Consider the following 24,574-nt stretch of genomic DNA (forward strand, 5'->3'; position numbering starts at 1 on the left):
GAGTCTCAGTTTCTTTATCTGTAAAATAGGAACACTTCTGCTACTTACCTCAATCAATTAATAGGAACTAGGCACTATGGATCAAGTGCTATATAAATGTGAGTTATGCCCAGGGGCATGCTGGTAAATGTTTAAAAAGTTCTCCCAAAAATGTGACAAGATAAACTTTTAAGTTTAATTTGTATTATCAACAATTTCTTCATCACTTTCTTAAGACTAGACAATCAACAACAACGAAAAAATATAACAAGCTCTGATTGCTAGCATTTGTTGATTCTGTGGCATAAATGCTCCCACTTAAATTTAACAACTGGCTCTCATGACCCAGTATGAGCTGGCTTCAACACACCCCTGGTTATAGCTATCAATACTACTAATATTCTTTGACAAATAATAATACAGCTCTCAACAACAACCTGAGGTGTGGTATTTAAGCTCATTCTGGCTAATTGATGGTGTAGTCATGGAACTAGGAGGTTTACTTTTACCAAATACTCAGAGAAATGAGAACAGTAGCCCGGGGGTGGATGAAGCTTTGCCACAGGACACTACCACCTGGGATGGTGAATTTCATCCTCATGAGAGTATACTTGAACACTTCTATTCTATAGTAAATGGAATCCCCCAAACTCATTTTTGGTGCTCTGGAGGTATAGGGCATAATCATCCCCATGGGATTCTCTAGGGACCACCTAGGGACCACCACCTTCTTATACCATTATAAGACCATGGGTCTGTCTTCCATACCATTTCATATCCCACTTCCTGCCCATGGAATTATCTTTATGCCTGAATGATCCTTGTCATCCCAACTGAATTTACCCTGTGTTCCACTTCTGTTAGTTACAATTCCACAAGTATTTATCAATAACTTTAGCTGTCCTAAAAATTCCATTCTTTCCCTCTGGTGATGGATGTCCAGTGAGAAGAACTAATAATTGTCATTATATAGAGTACCTCTCTGACAATTAGACTATACCCTTTTTTCTCCAACTTTAAGATTAGCTGATTATTTCTTATGACAGATGCTCATCTTGTTATTATTGATTATCTCCCAGACAGGTTACATGATTGCAAATCATAGAACACCACTAACTTGGAAGAATCCAAATTTCTAGTGAGAAATGGAAATGGAAAGCTGAATACAAGTAGGCTTAAAGCAGCCCATTGCCAATTATGTCTACCAAAAAAGAACTCAAAAATAAATATGACCAGAAAAAGAGATGGGCTGGTCATATAAAAATCAGAATGAGAAGCCCAGGACCTCTAATTCTTTCTCTGTTCTCTCTCATTTGGTGGCCTCATCAATTCCCATGGGTTCAATGACCATATCTAGGTATATGACTACTAGGTCTAAAGGCCCAGCCATAGTCTCTCTTGTGAGTTCCAGGCAACCATCACCAAGTGTTTACTAAACATCTTGACTGAATTTCCCATAGGAATAGGCACTAAAGCTATAATTTAATTGATAAAAAAGGAACTCCATGATAAGAAAACTTCATCCACCAATGCAAGGCAGCAACTTCTCTTAATTTTTTTCTTAGAGAATTGTAGAGTTCTGTGAGGTTGCAAGGCTACCATGGTCACACAGACAGTATATATCAAAGAGGAATTAGAACCTGGTCCTTCTGCCTGCCTTTGAACTCATCCTTCTATGCACTATGCTATGGTTCCATCTTTATGGATATCTATAGAAGTCCCATAAGCACTTTCAGCTTAACATGTCCAAAGCAGAAATCTTTCAACCCAAACTCAGCCCTCTTTTGAACTTATCTGTAACAGTAGAGGACATCACCATTTTTCCAGTCACCCAGGTTCACAGCATTGGCTGTTTGCTTTAATTCACTTTACATATGCAATCAGTTGCCAAATCTTGTCATTTCTATCATCACATTTCTCACGTGCATTGATTTTCTAGCTCACACAATCTCCACTGTGGTTCCGTCGCTCATCCTCTCTTGCCTGATCTATTGCTATAGCCTTCTGTTAGGTATCCCTACCTCAAGACAGCTAAATGGTTTATTGGTTAGAGTGATGGACCTGGAGTCAGGAAGATTTGAATTCAAATCTGACCTCAGACACTTATTAACTATGTGACCCTGGGCAAGTTGCTTAACTTGTTTGCCTTAATCCACTGGAGAATGAAATGGTGAACCACTTCAATATCTTTGCCAAGAAAACTCCATTCAAAGTCACAAAAAGTCAGACATGGTTGAATAACTGAATAACAACAAGAAACTTCAGGACTCTATCTACCATCATCAATCTTCCATTCATCTGCCAAAGTGAATTTTCTAAAGCATGAATCATACTATGACCCCCTTACTCAACCAACTGCAATGGCTCTCTATTACCTTAAAGATTAAATAGAAACTTATATTTTGGTATAAACTTGACCCCTTCTCAACTTTGTAGTCTTCTTTTACATTTTTCCCTTCCATTCACTCTATGATCTAGTCCTACTGGTCCACCTGCTAGTCTTCCTTCATGTATGATGCTCCATCTACCACCTCTATACCTTTGAACTGGCTATTTTCAATATTCTCACCTCTATCTTACGAAATCCCAGATTTCCTTCTAGACTGAGCCACTTTCTGAAAGAAACCTTTTCTGATCCTTCTGCTACTAGGGTCTTCCTTTCCAAAATGTCTTTCTATATGCACTTATAAAGATAGGATCATAGTCTTAGAGATAGAAAAGATCTTAAATATCCAACCTCATTTTATAGATAAGGAAACTGAGGCTTCAAAAGGCTAAATGAGTTAACCAGAGTCATACAGCTCAAAGACAGAGTGGTGGACTTAGAGACAGGAATACCTGAGTTTAAACCATCTCAGACCCTTCTAGCTGTGTTCCCTACCCAGCCCCCCAGGGCAAGTCCCTGAATCTCTCTGTCTCATTTTCCTCAATAATAGTAGTAGGGGACAAAAATATCACCTACATGTGAGGTATGTTGCAAGGATCAAAGGAGATTACATATACATGTATAGATATACATGTGTATATATACATCCACATATATATGTATATGTATATACATAGATACAAATACACATATGTACATACATGTGTGTGTGTGTGTATATACATATACATATACATATTCATACACCAAACTAGTGTAGTCCTTGAAAGGTTTCCTACTCTCAACTGAGCAAATTTCAGACCCCTTTGCTTGGCATTCAAAGCTGTTCCTAATGTGGCACGAGCCTTATCTTTCCCTCTGCATATTCAGTGCCCTAGCCAAAGTGGAGCTAGAATAAAGTTATAGGGCAATTTCATTGCATTTGGTTTTAATGCACGGAAAAATCCCCTTATAACAAAAAACTGACACACAAACAAAACATTTTCGCATTCTTCTTATTCCAAGTTCAAGCACACACCAACACAGTATAAAATGTGGGGTAGATCCTTGAAATTGTTCATCATATGACTTTGACCCCTATCAAAATCTTAAAAAATCTTTTTCTAATTTGAGATCTCAGATGCTTACTTTCTTGTTAAATTTGTTTTTCCTTTCAAATGTCAGATGAAAATATCAGTTACCTCAATTAGAACCATGGAGTGCTGCAGAATTCTTTTGGTAATCATCACTAAGTCAGCCTAATAAAGCCTCCCTTCCTTCTGTCATGTCATTTTTCTAGTTAACATTCTTTTCTTTTTTACTCACAGCTTCAATTCCCTGAATCATAGCTTAGGTTTCTGTCCTTTGTTCTCCCACCACTCCCCAGCCCTAGCTAAACAAAGGAGAAAAATGGCTTCTGCTTTCATCCCCAAGCTTATGGCTAAATATAATTCAGATTCATTACCCTGCTGTAGTTTCCAATCAGTGTGTCACTATGAGAAAGAGCAAGAGCTGGTGAAATTAATTTTAATTGCATTAACAATACATAGTATTTCTGTTCCAGGCAAAGCTATAAGAGTTATTTGCTTATTTGTAAGATAAACTTTCTGGGTACAGTTTGTTTAATGTAACAGTGATTTCTGGATATTTCTCTTTCCAGTCTTAGAACAATTAAGTAAAAGTTAACAGTATAATAGTCACAACTGACAATGTGTGCAGCATTTGGACCCAGTGGTTTCTCACCTCTCTGTCACAGGAGGGAGACATATTTCATTATTTTTCTCTAGGAGTTATTCTCAAGATGGTGGAGAGGAAAAGAAAAGTCCAACTCTCTCCCAACAATTCCAGAAAGGATTTTAAAAAATAAAAAGAATCAAGGAATGATCAAGAAACCAAGGGGAAACTAAAAGTGCATTTTTCAAGCCCAGTTGCCCACAAAGAGACAACCAGAAGACTAGAAGAACTAGGAAGGCTTGGTCCAGTCAGAAAGTCTTGCCTAAGAACCTAGCATATTGTAATCATCCATTTGGGACTAGAAGCAATCCAGGGAGCTCTACAGCTAGGAGTAGGGATATGGAAGCCTAGACCACAATCTAGCCAAGAATGTCTGGTTCCTTTATCTCTGAGGATCTGACTCCAAAATGGAGTAAGAAGCTTATGGTGCCAAGACCTGGAGAACAAGTCAGAATCTTCTCTGAACAGAAGACCCCAATGAATTCTGACCCTCTCATTCCAAAGAATGATTCTCTGTTCCTTCCAGAATAGCACAAAGACTGTCTCTGTAACAAAGTCCTAATTCAAGAACTAAGGCAAGAAAAATGAGTAAACCCAATAAAAGAACAACAATAAAGAAATCATATGGAACAAGGGATATTTAAAACATAATTCCTAAAGAGGAGAATAACTAACTCTACCCTGGAATAATCCCAAAGAGCAATTAACAACAACACCCTCTCTTTAGCCCTCTACTCCAACCTGAGTTTCTACCAAATAAAGGGAAAGATATGAAACAGGAAGGTGGCAGGCAATGGTCTCCTTTCCTTTACTTTGTTCTTGACTGCCAATCACAGGGGTTCTTAGAAGAGAAGTAGTTTAACAGCCTATTATAGCTCTAGTATTTTCTGGTTTTTTTTTTCCTTTGGCAGAGCAGCCCAAAAGGGTTATGGGGACACACAACGCTGATTGCGGATATAAAAATGAATTTTCTAACTCAAAATCATATAATTATCTGGGACCATGGCCTTTGAATCAGTACCACTATGTTTAGGTCATTTTGGTCATGTCCTACTCCTCATGACCCTATTTGGGGTTTTCTTGGCAACAATATTGGAGTAATTTGCCATTTCCTTCTCCAGCTTATTTTACAGATGAAAAATTGAAGCAAACAGGGTTAAGTGACCAAACATAGTCCTACCCACATTTCAAAGGCCACTTGAAATACCCTCTACTCCTTGAAATCCCTCCAGTGAATCCTTCTCAGTGAGTCACCTATCCCACATAAGACTTCACACAATATTTTATACTTTTATTTTTTCATTATTACAAAAATTCACCTTCTCTCCCCCTTCCCACCCTTCCCCCACTAAAATAGAAAGGAAAAATAAAACCCTTGTGTTTTATATGTATATATATATATATGTATACATATATGTACATACATATATATACATACATATATATATATATATATATATATATATAGTCAATCAAACTAAATTCTCACATTGGCCATGTCCAAAATAATTTTTATTTTATTCTGAACATAATGAACACCAAATAAAAATTCAGCATAAAAAATAGAACATGAAAACAGGATTAGGGCAGTTAGGTGGTACAGTGGATAGAGTGCCAGGGCCAAAGTCAGGGAAACCTGTCTTCAAATGCAGCCTTAGAAACTTGCTAGCTGAGTGACCCTGAACAAGTCACTTAAGCCTGTTTGCCTCAGTTGCTCATCTGTAAAATGAGCTGGAGAAGGAAATAGCAAACCACTCCAGTATCTTTGCCAAGAAAAATCCCACAAGGGGTTATGAAAAGTTGAACACAACTGAAAATGACTAAACAAAATTTTTAAAAAATTATTATGAAAGTGCATGATTTTGCACCTTTATAAAGCATTGATCTTGATGTAATATTTTGTCTTACAGTTATTTGTGTATGTGTCATATCCCTCTACTTAATTGTACCTCTACAAGGTAAGGATCTGTTTCTTAGCTGACTTGGCATCTTCCCCTGCGTTCTGGCATAGTACAGTGTTCTGCACACTGTGGATTAATGTTTGTTGAATTGAAGCAACTTTAAGTCCCAGCTCTGTCAATCTCTCATAGTGTGATTGGGGTCAAGCCTTTGTGCCTCTGTTTATACATCTATAAAATGAAGATGATAATATACATGTATATACATGTAGGGAGATATGATATTGTTGAAGAAGTGCTAAATTTGGAGATAAAAGACCTGAATCATGATCCCAGCTTAACTACTTCCTAGCTGTGTGACCATGGACAAGCCACTTTCTCTCCCTGATTCCTTGTTTCTTTACCTTTAAAATGAAGGGGTTGGTCTAAATCAATGATGTCAAACTCAAATATCAATTGGGACCACTAAACCATGCTTAAGGGACTCCATATTGACTCAGAAAATAATATAATAATATTATCTGTTTTACTGAAAATTCCCAATTACATTTCAATCTGGTTCATGTCACACTGAAAAATGTTACTGGAGGCAATATAGTGAGTCTGGCACCTCTGGACTAGGTGGCCTCTGAGGTCCCTTTTGGCTCTCAGCCTATAGTGCTTTACTGTTTGTTGTTGTTCAGTTGTTTTAGTCACATCTGACTCTTTGTGACCCCATTTGTGGTTTCCTTGACAAAGTTAAGACACACACAACCACACAAAGAAGTGGTTTGCCATTTCCCTTTCCAGCTCATTTTACAAATGAGGAAACTGAGGCAAACAGGGTTAAGTGACTTCCCCAGCATCCCCCAGCTAATAATTGTCTGAAGTTGGATTAGAACTCAGGAAGATGAGTCTTCCTGACTCCAGGACTGGTACTCTATCCACTGTACCACCTAGTTGCCTATGATCCTTTACTAGACTCAAAATCTGTGATCCTTTACTACTTACCTTACAGTGTTTCTTTGAAAATCAAAAGCTCTGTAAGACATTCTACAAATGTGATCTATTATTAGTATTTTCTCATTATCACATACTTGTCAAAAAGTTATTAAAGTAAGAAGGGGAAAAAAGGTCACTCATAGAGACACTGACTGAGATATCATCTGACTTAAGCTTTGTCTTGAGTCTTAAAGAAATGTTCAAGAATCAGTGATAAGAATCATTACCATCACAACCTGGCAACTCCTAAAATAACATATTCAACGATTAGTTTCAAAATGCTTCACTGAAGAGAAGGATGAAATACAAAATTTAATCTGTCAGTTCTAAGCCCATCTAAGAAACTGCTTTTTCCTGATCAAAACAAAACAGCTACCACAGAAAGAGCTTGGATATACCACAAGTCTCACACTTTGGTACAAAAAAAATCCATTTCACAAGTACACAAGACAGAGGTGCATGGTTAGACAGCAGTTGTTCAGGGAAAAAAAGATGTGGGAGCTTTAGTGTACTGCAATTTCAATATGAGTCAGCAGTATGAGAAGGAAGCCAAAAAAGCTAATTGATCCTGGGCTCCATTAAGAAGTCCATAGATTGAAGACTAGGCAGGTGATAGCTCTACTCTACACTACCCTGGTCAGACCTCATCTAGCTATTGAATTCAATTCTGGGCACCTCATATTTAGATGGACATTGATCAACTGGAGAGTGTTCAGAGGAAGGCAATCGGGATACTGCCTTCAGTCAGTGTCGTATGAGAATCCTTTGAAGTAACTTGGCATATTTAGCTTGGGAAAGAGAAGATCCAAGGAGAACATGATAAGTGTCTTCAAGTTCTATTTGGCTGTAGAGGACAGAACTAAAAGTAATGGTTGAAAGACTCCAAGAGGTCAATTGAGCCTTGATGTCAACAATTGGAGCTGTCCAAAAGGGGAATGGGATGGCTTGAGAAACTCCCACTCATTGGAAGTCTTCAAGCAGTGTCTGGACAATGACTTGTCTTGTATGTTTAAGTAGGGATTTCTTTTCTGTATGAATTGTATTAGATGGCCAGTAAGATCCCTTCTAACTCTGTGACTTAACAATTACAAAATATGCTGATTTCAGTTGACTTTGAGGAGTGGTATAGATTTAATCTCAGAGTACACACTGACTTAAGTTGTATCCTTGAGGTTCCACTCTCTAACACTTAATTTCCTCCCAAACTGTGTCCAGTGGTCAAATCTTCCAGTGGAGTGCTAAAGCATAGTCTTGTATCCTTCATTCTCCCTGCTTTCCACCCCTTCCCCCAAAGGAAATTCCAAAGGAAAGGTCAGTGGTGTGGTCTATCCCTATTCCAGTCCTCTTCACCCTGACTTCTGTCCTAGTGAATTTTCTCAGCTCTAGGAGAACTACAGACTGCACTCAAGTCCCTCCCTGCCAGAATGAATTCCTTTGAAGGAAAACTCTATCTTAATAATAATTCATATTTCTCTAGAGCAGAGGTTCTTGACCTGGGGTCCATGAACTCATTTTTTAAATTGACTATCTCAATATAATTGGATTCCTTGGTCTATGTATTTTTTTTTATGTCTATGTATTTTTTTAAGTCTATGTATTTTTTTCATACATTTACAAACATTGTTCTGAACAGAGGTTGAAAGGTTTTACCAATTGCCAAAAGGGTCCATGATATACATTAAAAAGAGATTAAGAAACTCTGGTCTAGAGTATAAAGGCCTACAAAGTACTATCTCCATCACAACAACCCTGTGAGATAGTCCATTTCTGCAGTTATTTAAAAAAAAAAATTCATTGAGCAAATATTTATTTCCTCTAGTTCCCTCAACTGAAGAAAACCAAACAAATATTCATAGCAAATATTTGTAGTCAAACCAAATTTCCACATTGGTTTTTATTCATGTCCAAAAATGCATGTCTTGTTCTGCATCTTTTTCTTGTCAGGAAATGAGTAGTTGTCCTATTTTCCTCACATTATGTGAAGAGGTTTGATAAGGAATCCTTACCAGCTAGATGAAGCTTCAGAAAAATGAGCCTTTGTTTGGGATTTTTTATGGAAACTATCTACATGCCTGTTGGTGCCCCCTTGAGAGGGTTAAAGATATCTCCTGGACTTAGATACCTATCAACCTACTGACACTTCACTGAGGAGGAGTAATTAAGTCTCAGCATCCAGAGGCAATTTGACTGACTCAGATTATTGTAGATTAGAACTAGCCTTTTGCCTGGCCCACAGAAGGTAGTTTTGAGGCAATGGAAATATTGATTGCTCCAGTTGTACAAAATGGACTTAGATCCAGAGGGAGTGTTGATCACAAATAGCTAGAGACAGCAACTGTAGCAAGAGAAAGGCTTGGACCAAAGTGAATGAGTAGGGGGAGTGGAAAGGGGTGGGAGGGGAGTGATGATCCGGGGGGAGATCCAAAGCCTCTACTCTATGAAACCTCCCCTTTAGAAGAGTTAATGGCAGCTTAGGAGAACAAGCACCAAGACTTCATCCACAGGATGAAGATGGGGTTTGTCATACATCCACCCCCATGAACGTCTAGAACCATATAAGCAATTTCCAGGACCTGGTCTTACAGAGAGAGAAGAGGAAGATTTAGCAAAGTTCCAATCCAATACAGCAGGAGGACTGAGCCTGTGGCCCCAAAGCTTGATGAGCACACAATTGAGCCACAATTAATGAGGAAGATCAAACACCTAGTCTTTACTCATTGCCACTACTGTGTTCTTTGGAAAGTGCAGGTCCTTGGTAAGGTGACTGCCTCTCTATCAACTCTGAGTTCATTTTCCTTCTGAAAGAATTCCCATCCTTAGGAAGGCTGGAACTCTGTTTAAAGGTTCCAGGTATAAATATGGGACTCAGAGGGAAAGGAGAGAAGGCTTGTATAACTAGGACCATAATTCTTTTAAAAAATATTTCAACTTTTAATTAAAAAAAATTAGTGTCCTTGACCTTTACATTATCTTTATTTCCAAATATGTCCCTCTCACTTAGTGTCTTCCCTTGTAACAATGACTAAATAATAAACAGAAAAAAAGGCAATTCAGGGAAACTAATAAATTCATCAGATGAATCTGACAGGATGTGAAATATTGTGCGCCCAGAGATAATCCCCACCTTTACCAAAGAAAGGAGGAAGTTACATTAAATTTGAGGGTCTAGGTTTAGCCATTATAATTTTCATATTTGGTTTAATTTTATTCTTTCTATTTACATTATTATATTCGTTGTGTATGCTGCTTTCCAAGTTTTACGTCAGTTCATCTACCATGTTTCTGTGAATTCTTCATATTAGTCATTTCTTATGTCATAGTAATATACCACTGCTCTATAAATGGGGAATGAGAGTCCAATGCTTTCAGTGAAAACCTTGCCTTCCTTTTCCTATGCATTCTTCCCTGGCATGGATAAGCCCCACAGTTTAAGTACCTACCACAGAGTATAAGTTTCTTATCGTCATTTGAAATTTCTTCTATAATTTTTGTTTCTTGAATTTTTATGTGGTGCTCTCAGACAACTTGGTATTCAACAAGCATTTTTTTTAGCAATGATCAGGTGCCAGGCACTATACTAAGTGATGAGGATACAAAGAAATGTAAAATCATAGTCCCTGCAGTCAAGGAACTCACATTCTAATAAGGAAAGACAACATGTAAATAACTGTGTACATACAAGAGACATGGAGAGTAAATGAGAGATAATCTCAGAGGAAAGTCAGTAGCAGTTGGGTACATTGGGAAAGATCTGTATGGATGGTAGGGTTTGAGCTGAGTCTTAAAGGAAGCCAGGAGGAGGGGAAGAGGGGAGAAGGGAAGAGCATTGCTCATATAAGTGATAGTCAGTGAAAAAGCAAAATCAAGAAACAGAGGGCCATATGCTGCAGGAAAACCAATGTAGATAGAAGGGGGCAAAGGTGAGAATGTGCCAAGCTATCACCAGCTTTAAAAGCCAAACAGAGGATTTTATGCTTAATCCTGGATATAAAAGAGAGCTACTGGAGCTTATTAAGTAAGGGAATAGCATGATCAGTCCTACATTTTAGGAACATCACTTTGACATGCAAGTGAGTGGGACTTGAGAGACTTTAGACAGGAGACCCAACAGAAAGCCTGAATGCCCTGGGCATGAGGTGCCAAGGGCCACCACTATGGTGGAGAATGGAGGATACGTACAAGAGGTGCTCCAAAGGTAGAAATGACAAGACTTGGCCACAGATTGGATATTTAGTGTAATTGTGAGTGAGGAGTCTAGGATGATACTGAAATTGCCTGCCTGAGTGACTAGTGGAATAGAGGTGCCCCAAAATACATTAGGGAATTTTTAGATGATATGCAGTTTTGGGGGAAAAGATACTGAGTTTTCTGGACAGGTTAAATTTGAGGTGCCTGAGGAAGATCCAATTGGAGATGTTGAAAAAGTAACTGAGGACAAGGGAATGGAGTTCAGGAGAAAGATGAAGACTGGATAATAATGTTAACATTTATGTAGCACCTACTATATGTGCCAGGAACTATACCAAATGCTTTACAAATAATATCTCACTTAAGCCTCACAACAACCCTGGAAAGTAGAGACTATTATTATTATCCCAATTTTATTATTGAGGAAACTGAGGCAAACAGAGGTTTATGTGACTTGCCCAAGGTCACACAGCTAGTAATTATCTGAGGCTCCATTAGCACTCAATTCTTCTTGACTTCAGGTCTGGCATTCTATCCACTGCTCCACTAGCTGCCTCCTAGCTACCTGTGTTGCATAGTTGGAAAGATAGATCTGGGAGTCATTTGAGTAGAGATGATGACTGAGTCCATGGGAACTGATGAAGACACTAAAGGAAATAGTGGAGGGGGAGAAGAGGACCCAGGATAGATCCTTGAGGGACACTCAAAGTGAGTATGACCTAGAGGAAGACTGAGGAATAGCCAGAAAAATAGAATGAGAATGAAGAGAGGAGTGCCCTGAAATCCAGATTGAGAAAAGGCCTCTAGAGAGGACATCAAAGGGCTCATTGGTAGCTTTGGAAAGAGCAGTTGCAGTTAAAGGAAGAGATCAGAAGCCACATTGCAGAAGGTTTAGACAACAGTGAAAGGAGAGAATATGGAAATTATTTTAATATTTCCTTTTGCTTTGACATCACATTCATTTCTCCAAGCCCCTCTGCCCCAACATTGAACCTTTTCTTACAGCCAAGAAACAAAAGCCTTCCTATGTAAAATCAACCAAGATGGCAGCTATGTCTGACTGTGCATACTGTATCTGGGAGCCATCATCCACCCCTGCTTCTCTATCAAGAAGAGGATGGAATATTTCCCTTATAATTCTCTAAGACAAAAGGGATTCATAATTCTATTGCTTTTTAGTGTTATCTACAGCTTTAGATATTAAGGTCAACAGTAGATTAGACCAGAGAAAGACCTCTGGAGTGTTGGGCAGAGCCTTTTGTGAGGATTTATGGGGCATCATGGATAAAGATTCACAAAGGATAAAGAAGCATATGCAGGTTGTGATCCAGAGAGGCAGGAAGCACACATGGATGAAATCATATCTGCCTAGACATATCCAAGTGTAAATCTCATTGGTAAAAAGTTCCACTGAGGGCTTAAGGCAGTTCAATATCATCTCTAGAGTCCTGCTTCTGATATGTATGAAACCTTTAATGTCTTTTGACATGTTGACAGATGCTAAGTCTGGTTGATGCTTATGTTTGGTTGGCTTCACTTCTCTCAGGGGAGTACTTGGAACCTAGACTCCAGCACAACTTGCTTATCCTTGCACTTAGCTTTTCCTACCCACAGATCTATAAAGAGACTGCAAATAAAATCATTTTAAATAACTGCAATATTGGAACAGAAGTATAGAGTAGTGAATCAAAAGCTAGCTTCAGTATCAGGAAGATCTGGGTGCATTGTGTTTGTCCTTAGTTTTCAAAAAGAACCATGACATCAGGGAAATGATGACATGACTTGAAACTGACTTTGATTTGAGTGAAGGAGGGCTGTGCAAGGTCACCAGCCTTTCTCCTCCAGAGCCATATGGATCCAGTGGCCTGATGTTCATCAGAACAACTGGAGTATATATTGCCCTAAATGGACAGTATCTGTATGGCCTTGGAAAAGTCACTTAACTTTTTACAGTTCCCAGGAGACTAAGATTAAATAGTAGAAAACTTGCAAATTTTTTTTTAATAGAAGGATGTTGCCAGGAAGCATAATTTCAAACTCCTATAGAAGTTGTTTCTCTCTCTATACCTTTTACCCCTCAAATCTCAGACTGGGGACAACCCATTGGGAATAGGTTCTATCTAATCCCCTGATACTAGGTTGTTAATGGTTCACTTTTCATATACTAAGGCTGTATTCAGTGCTTCTCAGTCACAAAGGTTTCCTGAGGCAAGGTCAGACAAAGGGCTTGTAATGCTAATGAGAGTTAAAGATATTCCCTGTCCATTAATGGTTAATTTCTAATGAAGCACTGGCTCTCAAGGGTTGTCATGCCCTCTGGCTCTGAAAAGTGTGTTTATATATACTCTGAGGTGAGATTTTGTTTTGAGGCTTACTCATTGGAAGTGTTTGGCCAGATGAGACTCTGGGCAGTCTAAGCCCCCTGGCTTTGAAAATACAGATGTTGGTGTTTCTCTCTCTGGTAAGTGTGTATGTATGTAATGGTCAGACAGTTGGATCTGTGGTGTATGTATTGCTTTTGGTCAGATTGTTGGAATACCTGTCTGTTGATTTTTATTTCTCTGTATTTTCTGTGACCCTGAAAGTATTAGGATTCAAATTCAGGTCTCTTGACTCCATAACTAGGTTCTTTTCTTTAGAAAAAAATTTCTATATCTGTCCATCTATCTATCACATTCAGGGTGCTGACTTTTTCCCCTAAACTAAGTGAATGGTATAAGTGCTTGATTAAAGTAGATTTCTGATCCCTCAAAAGTTGCTTTCCTTTTAGAAAAGCAGATTTAAGAACCTGTACAGCAGGTTGTATGTGTATGTCTGGATCGTTGCTGTTACAGGGCTATAGGAATAATGCAAGCTACTGGATCATAAAGCTCATCTTGCCTTAAATATACAGGCAACACCATAGACAGAAAATAGTGGATCCAATTAGTGGAATATTTCCCTTCCAAAAAAATTAATAAAATGCAAAGCCAAGGAAATATCATCTTATTCTTTCTACATCTCTGCTCATGCAGAGGAGGCTCTGGATTCAAATCTCTGCTCTGCCATTAATTATCTACATGCCTTTGGACAACTCACTCCACCTCTTTGGGGCACAGTTTCTTCTGTAAAATGAGGGGGTTGAATTAGATGACCTCCAAGTTTCCTTCCAGACCTAAATCTATGGTCCTTTACTGTGGGTCCTTGACTTTTCCCAAATAATGCCCTTTACAACCTGGCTTTTCCAAGGCTATTTCATATACCTTCACACCATGTTCCAGGCAAAGTGGACCACTTATTGTTCACATTGTTCCCCAGATCCAGAATCCTTGCCTTTGCAGGCTCCCTATGCTTGGAATGGCACCCCTCCTCACCTCTGCCTCTTAAATCCCATTTTTTTCAGCATTCAGCTCAAGTAACACCTACCAGGAGCTTGAAAGTGTTCTCTCTTCTCCTCACATGATCATCTTCATAATTATCTGTTTAGGTGTTCTATAAAGATGCACCCTACTCTCCCCTCCACCTCCATCCCCAGTAGAATATAAGGCCCTGGAAGGCAGTCACTGATTTTTATTTTACCTTTGTATTCCTAGCACCTGGCATAGCATCTTTCACATAGTATGGACTTAAATACATGTCTCTTGTATTGGCTTGAAGAACAACATCCTTAGGCAAGCAGATAGGGATGCTGGATTTGCAGCTGCCAATTCTGGTGCATCATAATCCCTCTAAACTCACTTTTTTCAGATTGAGACAGTTATGTGTAATCCACAACCTGAAAAGTATTCCCTATATTTGTTAGGGTTCTAGTATTTATTCAAAGTAGCAGTGTACAAATAATTAGAGATTATTAGATTATACAAATATAGATTAGATTATAGAAAAGGAGGTGGCCAAGTCATACAGCAAGAAGAGGGTACAGCAGACAGGCACACCATGTCTGCATAGGTGTCCACAGGATACCGAGAAACTGAAAGGAAGTCTTTAGCACATTGGCTAACCCCTTGGGGCATATTCACCAGAGGATATGGACAAGTAGAAGAATAAGAAGACATGGGGAGGTTGTGATCTGCACTGTTGGGAACTCCATATTGATGAAAGCACAGGTTTATTGAAGTATGAAGTATTAAACATGTACAAAAAATTGACATGAAGGGATGGAGCCAAGATGGTGGAGTAACACCACAGACTTTCTAGAGAGCTTCTGCCAAGCCTAGCCAAATACCTGTAAAAAATGGCTCTAAACAAATTCTGGAGCTGCAGAACCCACAGAATGACAGAGCGAAGCAAGTCTCCAGTCCAAGACAGCGTGGAAGGTCACTGGGAAGTGTCTATCATGCCATGCTGGGAGCAGAGCACAGTCCAGTGTGGGCTGCGTGTGCACAGAGGGAACCTGAGCAGGCCTTGGGGGGACTGAATCTCTTACACCTATGGTGGTTTCCAGACTTCATGACCCCAAAACACTGAGGATAAATTGGAAGATTAGTGGAAAAAGCCTGTGGGACAGTGGAGTGGTCTGGTCCCAGCCCCAGGGCAGCAGAGTGGGGAGGTGGTGGAGGAACTCACGGCAGCCACAGCAGCAGCACGGGCAGTTGCAGCCACTGTTTCTAGAGTACTAGGTTCACAGATTGTGGGGGGATCTTGCTGATGACAGCACACCCCCTTACCCTCACTGGAAGCAGAGAACTACCTTGTCAAAGAGCTCAAAAATCAGGTAAATGGCTGGGTAAATGAGCAAAAACCAGAAAAAGAATCAGATCACAGAATATTACTTTGGTGACAACGAAGACCAAAACATGCAAACAGAAGAAAATGAAGTCAAAATTCCTCCATCTAAAGCCTCTAAGAAAAATATGAATTGGTCTCAGGTCATGGAAGAGCTCAGAAAGGATTTTGAAAATCAAGTAAGAGAAGTAGAGCAAAAATTGGAAAGAGAAATGAGAGCGATGCAAGAAAATCATGAAAAGTGAGGCAACTGCTTGCTAAAGGAGGCCCAAAAACATGCTGAAGAAAATAACACCTTGAAAAACAGATGAACTCAAATGGCAAAAGAGGTCCAAAAAGCCAATGAGGAGAAGAAGGCTTGAAAAAGCAGAACTGGCCAAATGGAAAAGGAGGTTCAAAAGCCCACTGAAGAAAAGAGTTCTTTCGAAATTAGAATGGAACAGATGGAGGCTAATGACTTTAGGAGAAACCAAGAAATTACAAAGCAAAACCAAAGAATGAAAAAACAGAAGACAATGTGAAATATCTCATTGGAAAAACAATTGACCTGGAAAATAGATTCAAGAGAGACAATTTAAAAGTTATGGGACTACCTGAAAGCCATGATCAAAAAAAGAGCCTAGACATCATCTTTCATGAAATTATCAAGGAAAACTGCCCTGAGATTCTAGAAGCAGAAGGTAAAATAAATATTGAAAGAATCCACCAATCACCTCCTGAAAAAGATTCAAAAGGAAAAACTTCTAGGAATATTGTACCCAAATTCCAGAGTTCCCAGGTCAAGGAGAAAATATTGTAAGCAGCCAGAAAGAAACAATTTGAGTATTGTGGAAATACAATCAGGATAACACAAGATCTAGCAGCTTCTGCATTAAGGGATCAAAGGGTTTGGAATATGATACTCCAGAAGTCAAAGGAACCAGGATTAAAACCCAAAATCACCTCCCCAGCAAAACTGAGTATAATACTTCAGGAGAAAATAATGGTCATTCAATGAAATAGAGGACTTTCAAGTATTCTTGATGAAAAGATCAGAGCTGAATAGAAAATCTGACTTTCAAACACAAGAATCAACAGAAGCATGAAAAGGTAAACAAGAAAGAAATCATAAGGGACTTACTAAAGTTGAACTGTTTACATTCCCACATGGAAAGACAATATTTATAACTTGAGACTTTTCTTAGTATTTCAGTATTAGGAAGGATTATATACATATAAACAGAGGGCACAGGGTGAGTTGAATAGGAAGGGATGATATCTAAAAAAATTAAGGGGTGAAAGAGGAATATATTGGGAGGAGAAAGCGAGAAAGAGAATGAGACAAATTATCTCTCATAAAAGAGGCAAGAAAAAGCTTTTTCAGTGGAGAGGGAAAGGGGGGAAGATGAGAGGACAAAATGAAGCTTTCTCTCATCACATTTGGCTTAAGGAGGGAATAACATGCACACTCAATTTGGTATGAAAATCTATCTTACACTACAGGAAAGTAGGGGAGAAGAGCATAAGTGGGATGTGGCAGGGATGACAGAAAGGAGGGCAAATGGGACGAGGGGGTAATTAGAAGTAAACACTTTTGGGGAGGGACAAGATCTAAAGAGAGAACAGAATAAATGGGAGGCAGGATAGGATGGAGGGAAATATACAACATGACTTTTATGGAAGTCTTTTGCATAACTACACATGTATAACCTATATTGAATTGCTTGCCTTCTCAGTGGGGATGGGTGGGGAGAGAGGAAAGAAGTTGGAACTCAAAGTTTTAAAAATGAATGTTAAAAATTGTTTTTATTACATATAACTAGGAAATAAGATATACAGGCAATAGAGTATAGAAATCTACCTTACCCTACAAGAAAACAGAGGAGATGGGGATAAAGGAAGGGAGGGATGTGGTAGAAGGGAGGGCAGGTTGGCGGAGGGGGTAATCAGAATACACGGTGTCTTGGGGTGGGGGAAGGAGAGAGATGGGGAGAAAATTTGGAACTCAAAATCTTGTGGAAATGAATGTTGAAAACTAAAAATAAATTAATTAATTAAAAAAAAAAAGAAATTGGCATGAAATTTGTTGTTTGTTGTTCAGTCATTTCAGTGGTGTCTGACTCTCCATGATCCTATTTGGGGTTTTCTTGGCAAAGATACTTGAGTAGTTTGCCACTTTCTTCTCCAGCTCATTTTACAGATGAAGAAACTGAGGCAGAGTTAAGTGACTTGTCCAGGGTCACACAGTTAAGTATCTAAGACCAGATTTGAACTCAAGATGTTTTTTTTTTGACTCCACAATTCAGCACTCTATCTACTGTGCTCTATCTAGGTGCACTATGCATGAAATTAGGAATCCTTTAAAAAAAAAAAAGTCAGCATCTAGTACCATATCCAAAATGCAGTGGGGAATATTTTAGAAGAGAACTGAGTTTGAATTTTTCCTCTGTGTGACCTTGAGCAAGTCACCTATTCTAAGGGGAAGGTATATATTTTCAAGCATGCCTAGTGTGACAATGTTTTGCTAGACTGTGCATCCTAAGAATGGGGAGTTTAACATTGTTTTCCACTGGGGGAACACATTAAAATGCATGTAAAAACATTTTTTTAATGGAAGTTTAAAGAAAGTCTCTATGTCTAAATTTCCTGAAAGACTAACAATAATCATACCTCCTTTATGTGTTTTGCAACTTGAAACTTGAAAGGACTATATATAACATATAATTATATAATTGGCTTAATAGACAGAGCTGCAGATATGGAGTCTGGAGACCCGGCCAAATCCCATCTGCAGACTCTTACTAGCTGTGTGACCATGGACAAAGTCACAACTCCTTGTTAACTTAGATTTCCCAAGCGATGGGATACTATTCTACCTCCCTCATTCAGTGAAAACGTCTGACAAATCTTAAATGTAAGTTTATTTCAATGGGAGGTGACTCTCTCTGTTGAAGGCTCAATCTCTCCATCCACATAGAACCCTTAACCTAGACAGGAAGTGAGCCTTTATATAGTGACTACTGTGCTGGACACTGTGCTAAGTGCTTTACAAATATTATGTCCTCGAATCCTCTCAAATCTGGGAGGATTATTATCATTATCCTAATTTTATAGTTGAGGAAACTGAGGCAGCAGTTAAGTGACTTGACCAGGATCATAGCTAGAAAGACTGGATTTGAACTCAGGTCTTCCTGACTCCAGGACCAGTGCTCTATTCACTGCAACACTTAGCTGCCAGTGGAAAAGGATGTTACGATGTTACTTCTTAAGACATGTATATGTCTTGAGGTTGGTGACTCCACTAGGTATATTCCTCACCTATACACCAAGGGGTAGGCACCAGGCCATTGGAAACATCTGCTGCTTTTTCCAGAATAGGATGAACCCTTTCCCGAGCTTCTTGAGTTACAGTGTGCAAGCAAGAGACCTCAGCCTGCAGGATAATTTGGGAGTGCAACAGAGGGCCAGCGGTAACTGGGATAAACATACCTTGGGAATTTTCTAGTCTAGTTTCTCATACACCCACTGGAGAATTCCCAAATATACCCAAACACTCCCTTTTCAGTAAGATCTGGTCTGATAGGATAACCTAAAGCACAAGCTTAGATCTGTCATAAGCCCATGGGACATAATTATTTCCAAAAGTCAATTTTCAAAAGAAATGTTACCATTGCATTTGAGAAAGGTACATTATAAAATCACTTTGCATAAAAAAAAATCCAAAGTACATCCCAGCTGTGCAGTTATTTTTGGCTCTTAATTGCCAGCTCTTGACTATTCTTTCTTTATTTTGTTCACTCAACATTTTGTTCAATAGACTTTGGTTACAGGTTCAGTGTTGATCTTTTTTGTGTTAAAAAAAAAAAAAAGCCACTGTCTCCTGGAACAATGCATCATTTCTAACAAGAACACAAACATTATTGGGAAATCAAAATGATTCAAACTTTCTTCAAATTCCAACAGTTTCAAGATCAAATCTTGAATGAGAACCTGTTCATGTTACTTGTCACTTTCTTTCACACTACCAGGTATTGAAGAGTTCATGTAGAACATGATCCAACGTAGTTCTCTACAGAGAGAATTTCCATTTATTTATTTAATTTTTTTTTTTTTTGCAAACTCCATTTTAGAGGCAAGGGGTTAAACTGATTGAATTTTTCACATGATTGAAATTATTGCTTAAAGTGCTTGGGTTGGTTACATTTTAAAAAAATGAAAGTACAGATTATTTAAAATTAAAACTAGGTATTAGCAACACAAATGAAAACTACATGGATACAGCAAATACTTCAGTTATGCAGAAACAGGAGGCAGAAATAAATTAATATAACACTGGAAAACAACTTACTTAGGTAAATTGAGCAAGAAAAAAATATCTATTTTTCCCTGACCCACACCATTTACGAGGGCAAATTATTCAGAATGGTGCCTATGAACACCTTGGCTACATAATAGCAAAGAAGGGCAAAACATTTAGTGCATGATATTTAATTTCACATGAATATACAAAGTTGAACAAAAAGTAATGCTTGAAGATAAAATCCATTGATGGTAAAATGTAAGAATCCATGTATCTAAAATAAGCCCTAAATCTCAGTTCAAACTTGGTTCACCATTATGCAGCTCCATAAAGTTAAGAATATAGGGAATGTTTCTGTCATTTTTGTGATCTTATCTTCAGTTGCCTTAGTCTAGCAAACCCCCAAAGGTGCCAGTCTCATTTTCAGACACACCTTCAGCTTGGGTGGTCCCTCACCCCTCCTTCATTTCAGTTGCACTAAACAGCATCTCAAAATGAGGAATATCTCAAGCAGAGCAAGACCGGAAGCCAGCAGTAGCCCTATCAAAGTGCATTCTGAAATGTGTCTTCCTATACAATCTTGTTGTGAATGCCACCACTTTCTAACTTTTAACTAGGAATGAAGAAAATCAAAAGATTTCGTTTCTCCTTCATCAAGGCAAGATATAGCAGCTTGATTTAAAATACACAACCAATAAGAACAATGCTGCAAAGCAATTTCTGTAAGGGCCCAGCAAGTCAAACACAGACATAGTTGAAAGCCACAGGCTTGTGCTAAGCCTCTGAACTCTGAATTTTTTAGGAGTTTTGAAGATGGGCTTGTTTGTTTTGTACCATTCTCAGGCTCTCTCATAATGGGAAGAATAAAGAAAAAACCCAAGTTGGGTGATGTCATCTTTAAATATAGTGAAAAGGCTTTTACAAAAAAGGTTAGAATGGATCTCTTTATTACTAATAGAGGGGAAATGGAGGGGTTGGTGGGAAGGGAAGAGTGAGCAGACAGACCTAAAATAAAGTAAATGCTGACCAAATTTTGATAGGGGGCAAGTTAATGTTTTACTAGTTCCCAGCTGTTTACTTGGACTAGCCCACATGTCTCTCTAATGCCTTCCAAAATACCTTCTTACAAATACCAGAAATCTGTTCATAAACTCTACATTTTCCTTTTTTTTTTTTTGCTTGAAAAAAATAAACTATCATAGTAAAAGTCATTGGGAAAAGCTGTTTGTAACCTCATAAAAGGTTAGACTGTAACCCTGGTTTAACATTTTAAATATTGCTTCACTTATCACATCTTAATTCTTTACTAGTTTATAAACCTCTTCCTAGTAAATTGGACATTTACCTCCAAAAATCTATTTTAAAACAATTTTAATAATTTTTCTCCCCAAAGTTCTCATTCGGTCTCCCAGCTCTGACTGTATAAGGTATAGGTTCACCATACATTTCTTTAGCTTTACAATCTCAAGCCAAGCAGCTGAGGTACATTAAGCACAGACATTCTCTCTCCACTAGTCGCTTTCTGTCCGAAAAATGCACTCACTCACAATCAGAGACTAAGATTCATCTGGCAAGCAAGTGACTGCTGCATAATTTTAATGGAAAAAAAAGTGAGGCATGAATATTCAAAAATAGGAATTTGCCTCTAAACAAGGTAAGGCATTTTACTCTCACCAAGGAAGTAGGGGGGAAATCACCCTGTTTTTGTCTTCTGATGGAAGGTTGAACATTTCACCTTTAGCATGACAAAATGAAGCATGTGGAACTACTGAGTCATGTTCTGAGTAACAAACAGTTCAAGGTATTTCAAAGATAAGAAATCCAGTTTCTCTCTGGTTAAAGTGCTATACTCCTTATGATATGAAATGGTAGGTCACCTTTCCAATTCCATTTCAAACTACATCATACCAAAGGCTTACAAATTCCTCGATCATAAGGTACAAAATAATATCACATTCACAGTAGATTATAACATAGCGAAGTTAACTGACTTCCTCAATGAAAGCAGAAATCCCAAATGAGAATTTCAAACAATCTTTGCTAAAAGGGTTGGGAAAGAGGAGGAAGGGAGGGGACAGAGAGAAAAGGAAAAGACAAAACCAGCTAAGGACAGCAAGGCAGTTGAGCCTTTTAATGAGAAGTACTGAATCATCAAACGTGCTAATAAATATACATAATAAAACAATGAAAATAAGTCAAAGTAAATATGTGTGAGATGAGGTTCTTTCTTGGAAATCTGTCTTGTCTAACAGCCTGAGGGCTGACTGAACCCAAGAAAATATCCACCACTTCACTCACTTTTCCTCCTTCTATTTGCCCTACTTACACTTCCTTTGACTTTGTCTCCTTCCTACTTAGATATTTCCAGTATTCCCCCTAGGGAATAGTTCTTTATTAGCCCTGACACTTGCCAGGATCTCAGTAAACTAACTGAAAAATAAAAATTACCAAGTCACACAATGTGACTAGATAGCTATAAAAATGTGATTCCCTGTTTAATCCCATAACGTCAGGAGGACACAGCTAATGAAATGATTTGGGAGAGTGGGACAAGGTCTTTTTTGTTAATTCCACTACTGTAGGAAGTGTTGAAGGATCATCTGATAAGTTACCCTGAAAAGATGAATAGGGCCAGATATTACCCACAGCGCCTGATAAGAGAAAATGTTGGTGGCACTGAAACTTCATTAAGTATATTTTTATGATAAGGACCTTACCATTGGCCAAAAACTTTTCTCCTGTTTCTTCTTCTTTCTTTCATCTACCCTTAATGCCACACCTTGTTGGGCCCTTGAACTTTAACGGCTGGTTCCAATGCCCAAAGGGCTAACACTAATGTCACCGTAATAAGCTCTGTACCCACCCCCTACTCTGAGGCTATTTCTAGTGTTGAGGTTACGCATTTCTAAAAGTTTTTCAACTTATAGCTACAATTTCAGCCCAGGAGGGGCATGAAATCAATCCAATTCTTTAAGCCTACTCTATAGAAAACTGGGTTTATGAGCTAAAAATGGAGAGCAATAGAGCCTCTGAGTTACACAATTAAGAGGAATGCATCGTAAGTTGACCCCTGAAGCCATTTACAAAGTTCAGTAAAAAGCCCCAAAAGAGAACATGGTCATTTGTAGAAAACATTACTCTAGTTCACTGGGAGGCAGCAGATGGCATAGTGTGTACTCAATCCTAAAAATCTGTAAATGTTATTCATGTAAATCTTACTACAATTGGATAACATTTAATTCTACCTCTGACTGAAATAAAACCAAAAGTGCTGCATATCAAAATGGCAGAGGGAGGGGGGGAAAGGGGAAGGGGACAACAGCCTAACACAGTTAGACCATTTAGGCTCAGGGTATGTCACTGGTGGGCCATTAAGAAGGAAGGTGATTGATCTGCGGAGAAGCCAGGTCATAGTGGGCTCGATTCCATTTTCCCACTTAAAGCAGTTCTGCAGTTCTTCAAGTCATTCTCTTGATTGATAGAATAAAATATATCCAGACTCAGAATTTTTTGATATATCTGATGTCAGGCCATAAAATTCTTCAATAGCTTGAGCATCTATTTTCTTTGGGTAGGAATGAAGGGGGGATAGAAGAGAGAGAAAAAAATGAAAATGAACACAACTACTCAGAATGTTCATTGAAAGAAGAAAATAATACAAACATATTATAAACAAATTATACAGCATACGGTAAAAATATTTATCATTACTTGCCAAGGCATACTTAGAAAATCTTAACAGTAAATGGATGATTTATCAGTTTAGATAAAGATTAATTGTAATTAACTTAACTATTTCTTTACATAAAAGGGATAAAGAAGCAACTCACAAAGTCAGAGCCAATCTAATACATTTTTCTAATAGTAAAAAAAAAAAAGGAGGAGTTAGGGGGGGTGTGGGAATAAAGATCAATATTAACTCTTTCTGGTTACCAGAAATCCATTTAGTGTCCTGAAGAAAAATCTAATAAAATAGTCCCTTAATAAGCTCAAATTTAATGTGTCCCTCAAGCTTGCGCCTATAAATCACATTACAACAAAACCATTACACAGAAAATGTCCCTATAACAACAACAACAAAAGATCTGATGGTTCAAGGTGAGGGTCCATTTAACTTAAGAAATAATTAGTACAATGAAATTCTAGTACGAGAAGTTAGTTTGGACAGACCTTTGAAGTTTAAGGGTATTTGAACTGTACCAAAATGCATTTTGTACTACTTAAGAATACTATCTAGACTGTTGATGTCCCTAGTCAATTAGTACAGTTCACTGTATAATACTAATGAGGTCAAGATCATAAGCTGGATCGAAGTTCAGGTCGGTTAACTTTATTTGGTGTCTTTGTTACAGAGAGTAGTCCTAACCCTTGTTAGCTACTCTGAAAATTGTACCCCTTGGCCTAAAGTAAACTCTAGATGAGGGAATATTAACATATCAGCAGAAA

The 24,574-nt window shown here is 38.3% G+C and overlaps 1 protein-coding gene across 6 annotated transcripts in view; it reads right to left on the reverse strand.

The window, feature by feature from the left end:
• Positions 1 to 19,885: 19,885 nt before the first annotated feature.
• The window catches only part of USP46 (ubiquitin specific peptidase 46), a 67,348-nt gene continuing 62,659 nt past the window's right edge, over positions 19,886 to 24,574 (reverse strand). For 3 of the 6 annotated variants that reach the window (XM_072620764.1, XM_072620763.1, XM_072620765.1), the window contains one exon: positions 22,686 to 23,693. In XM_072620764.1, coding sequence (XP_072476865.1) covers positions 23,592 to 23,693 — 102 coding nt within the window. In that variant the 3' untranslated portion in view covers positions 22,686 to 23,591. Of the gene's footprint in view, positions 23,694 to 24,574 lie in introns of all 6 variants that reach the window. The other 3 variants (XM_072620767.1, XM_072620768.1, XM_072620766.1) reach the window with 2 other exon arrangements.

The sequence above is a fragment of the Notamacropus eugenii genome, chromosome 6 (genome assembly GCF_028372415.1).
Source record: "Notamacropus eugenii isolate mMacEug1 chromosome 6, mMacEug1.pri_v2, whole genome shotgun sequence".
Lineage (NCBI taxonomy): Eukaryota > Metazoa > Chordata > Mammalia > Diprotodontia > Macropodidae > Notamacropus > Notamacropus eugenii.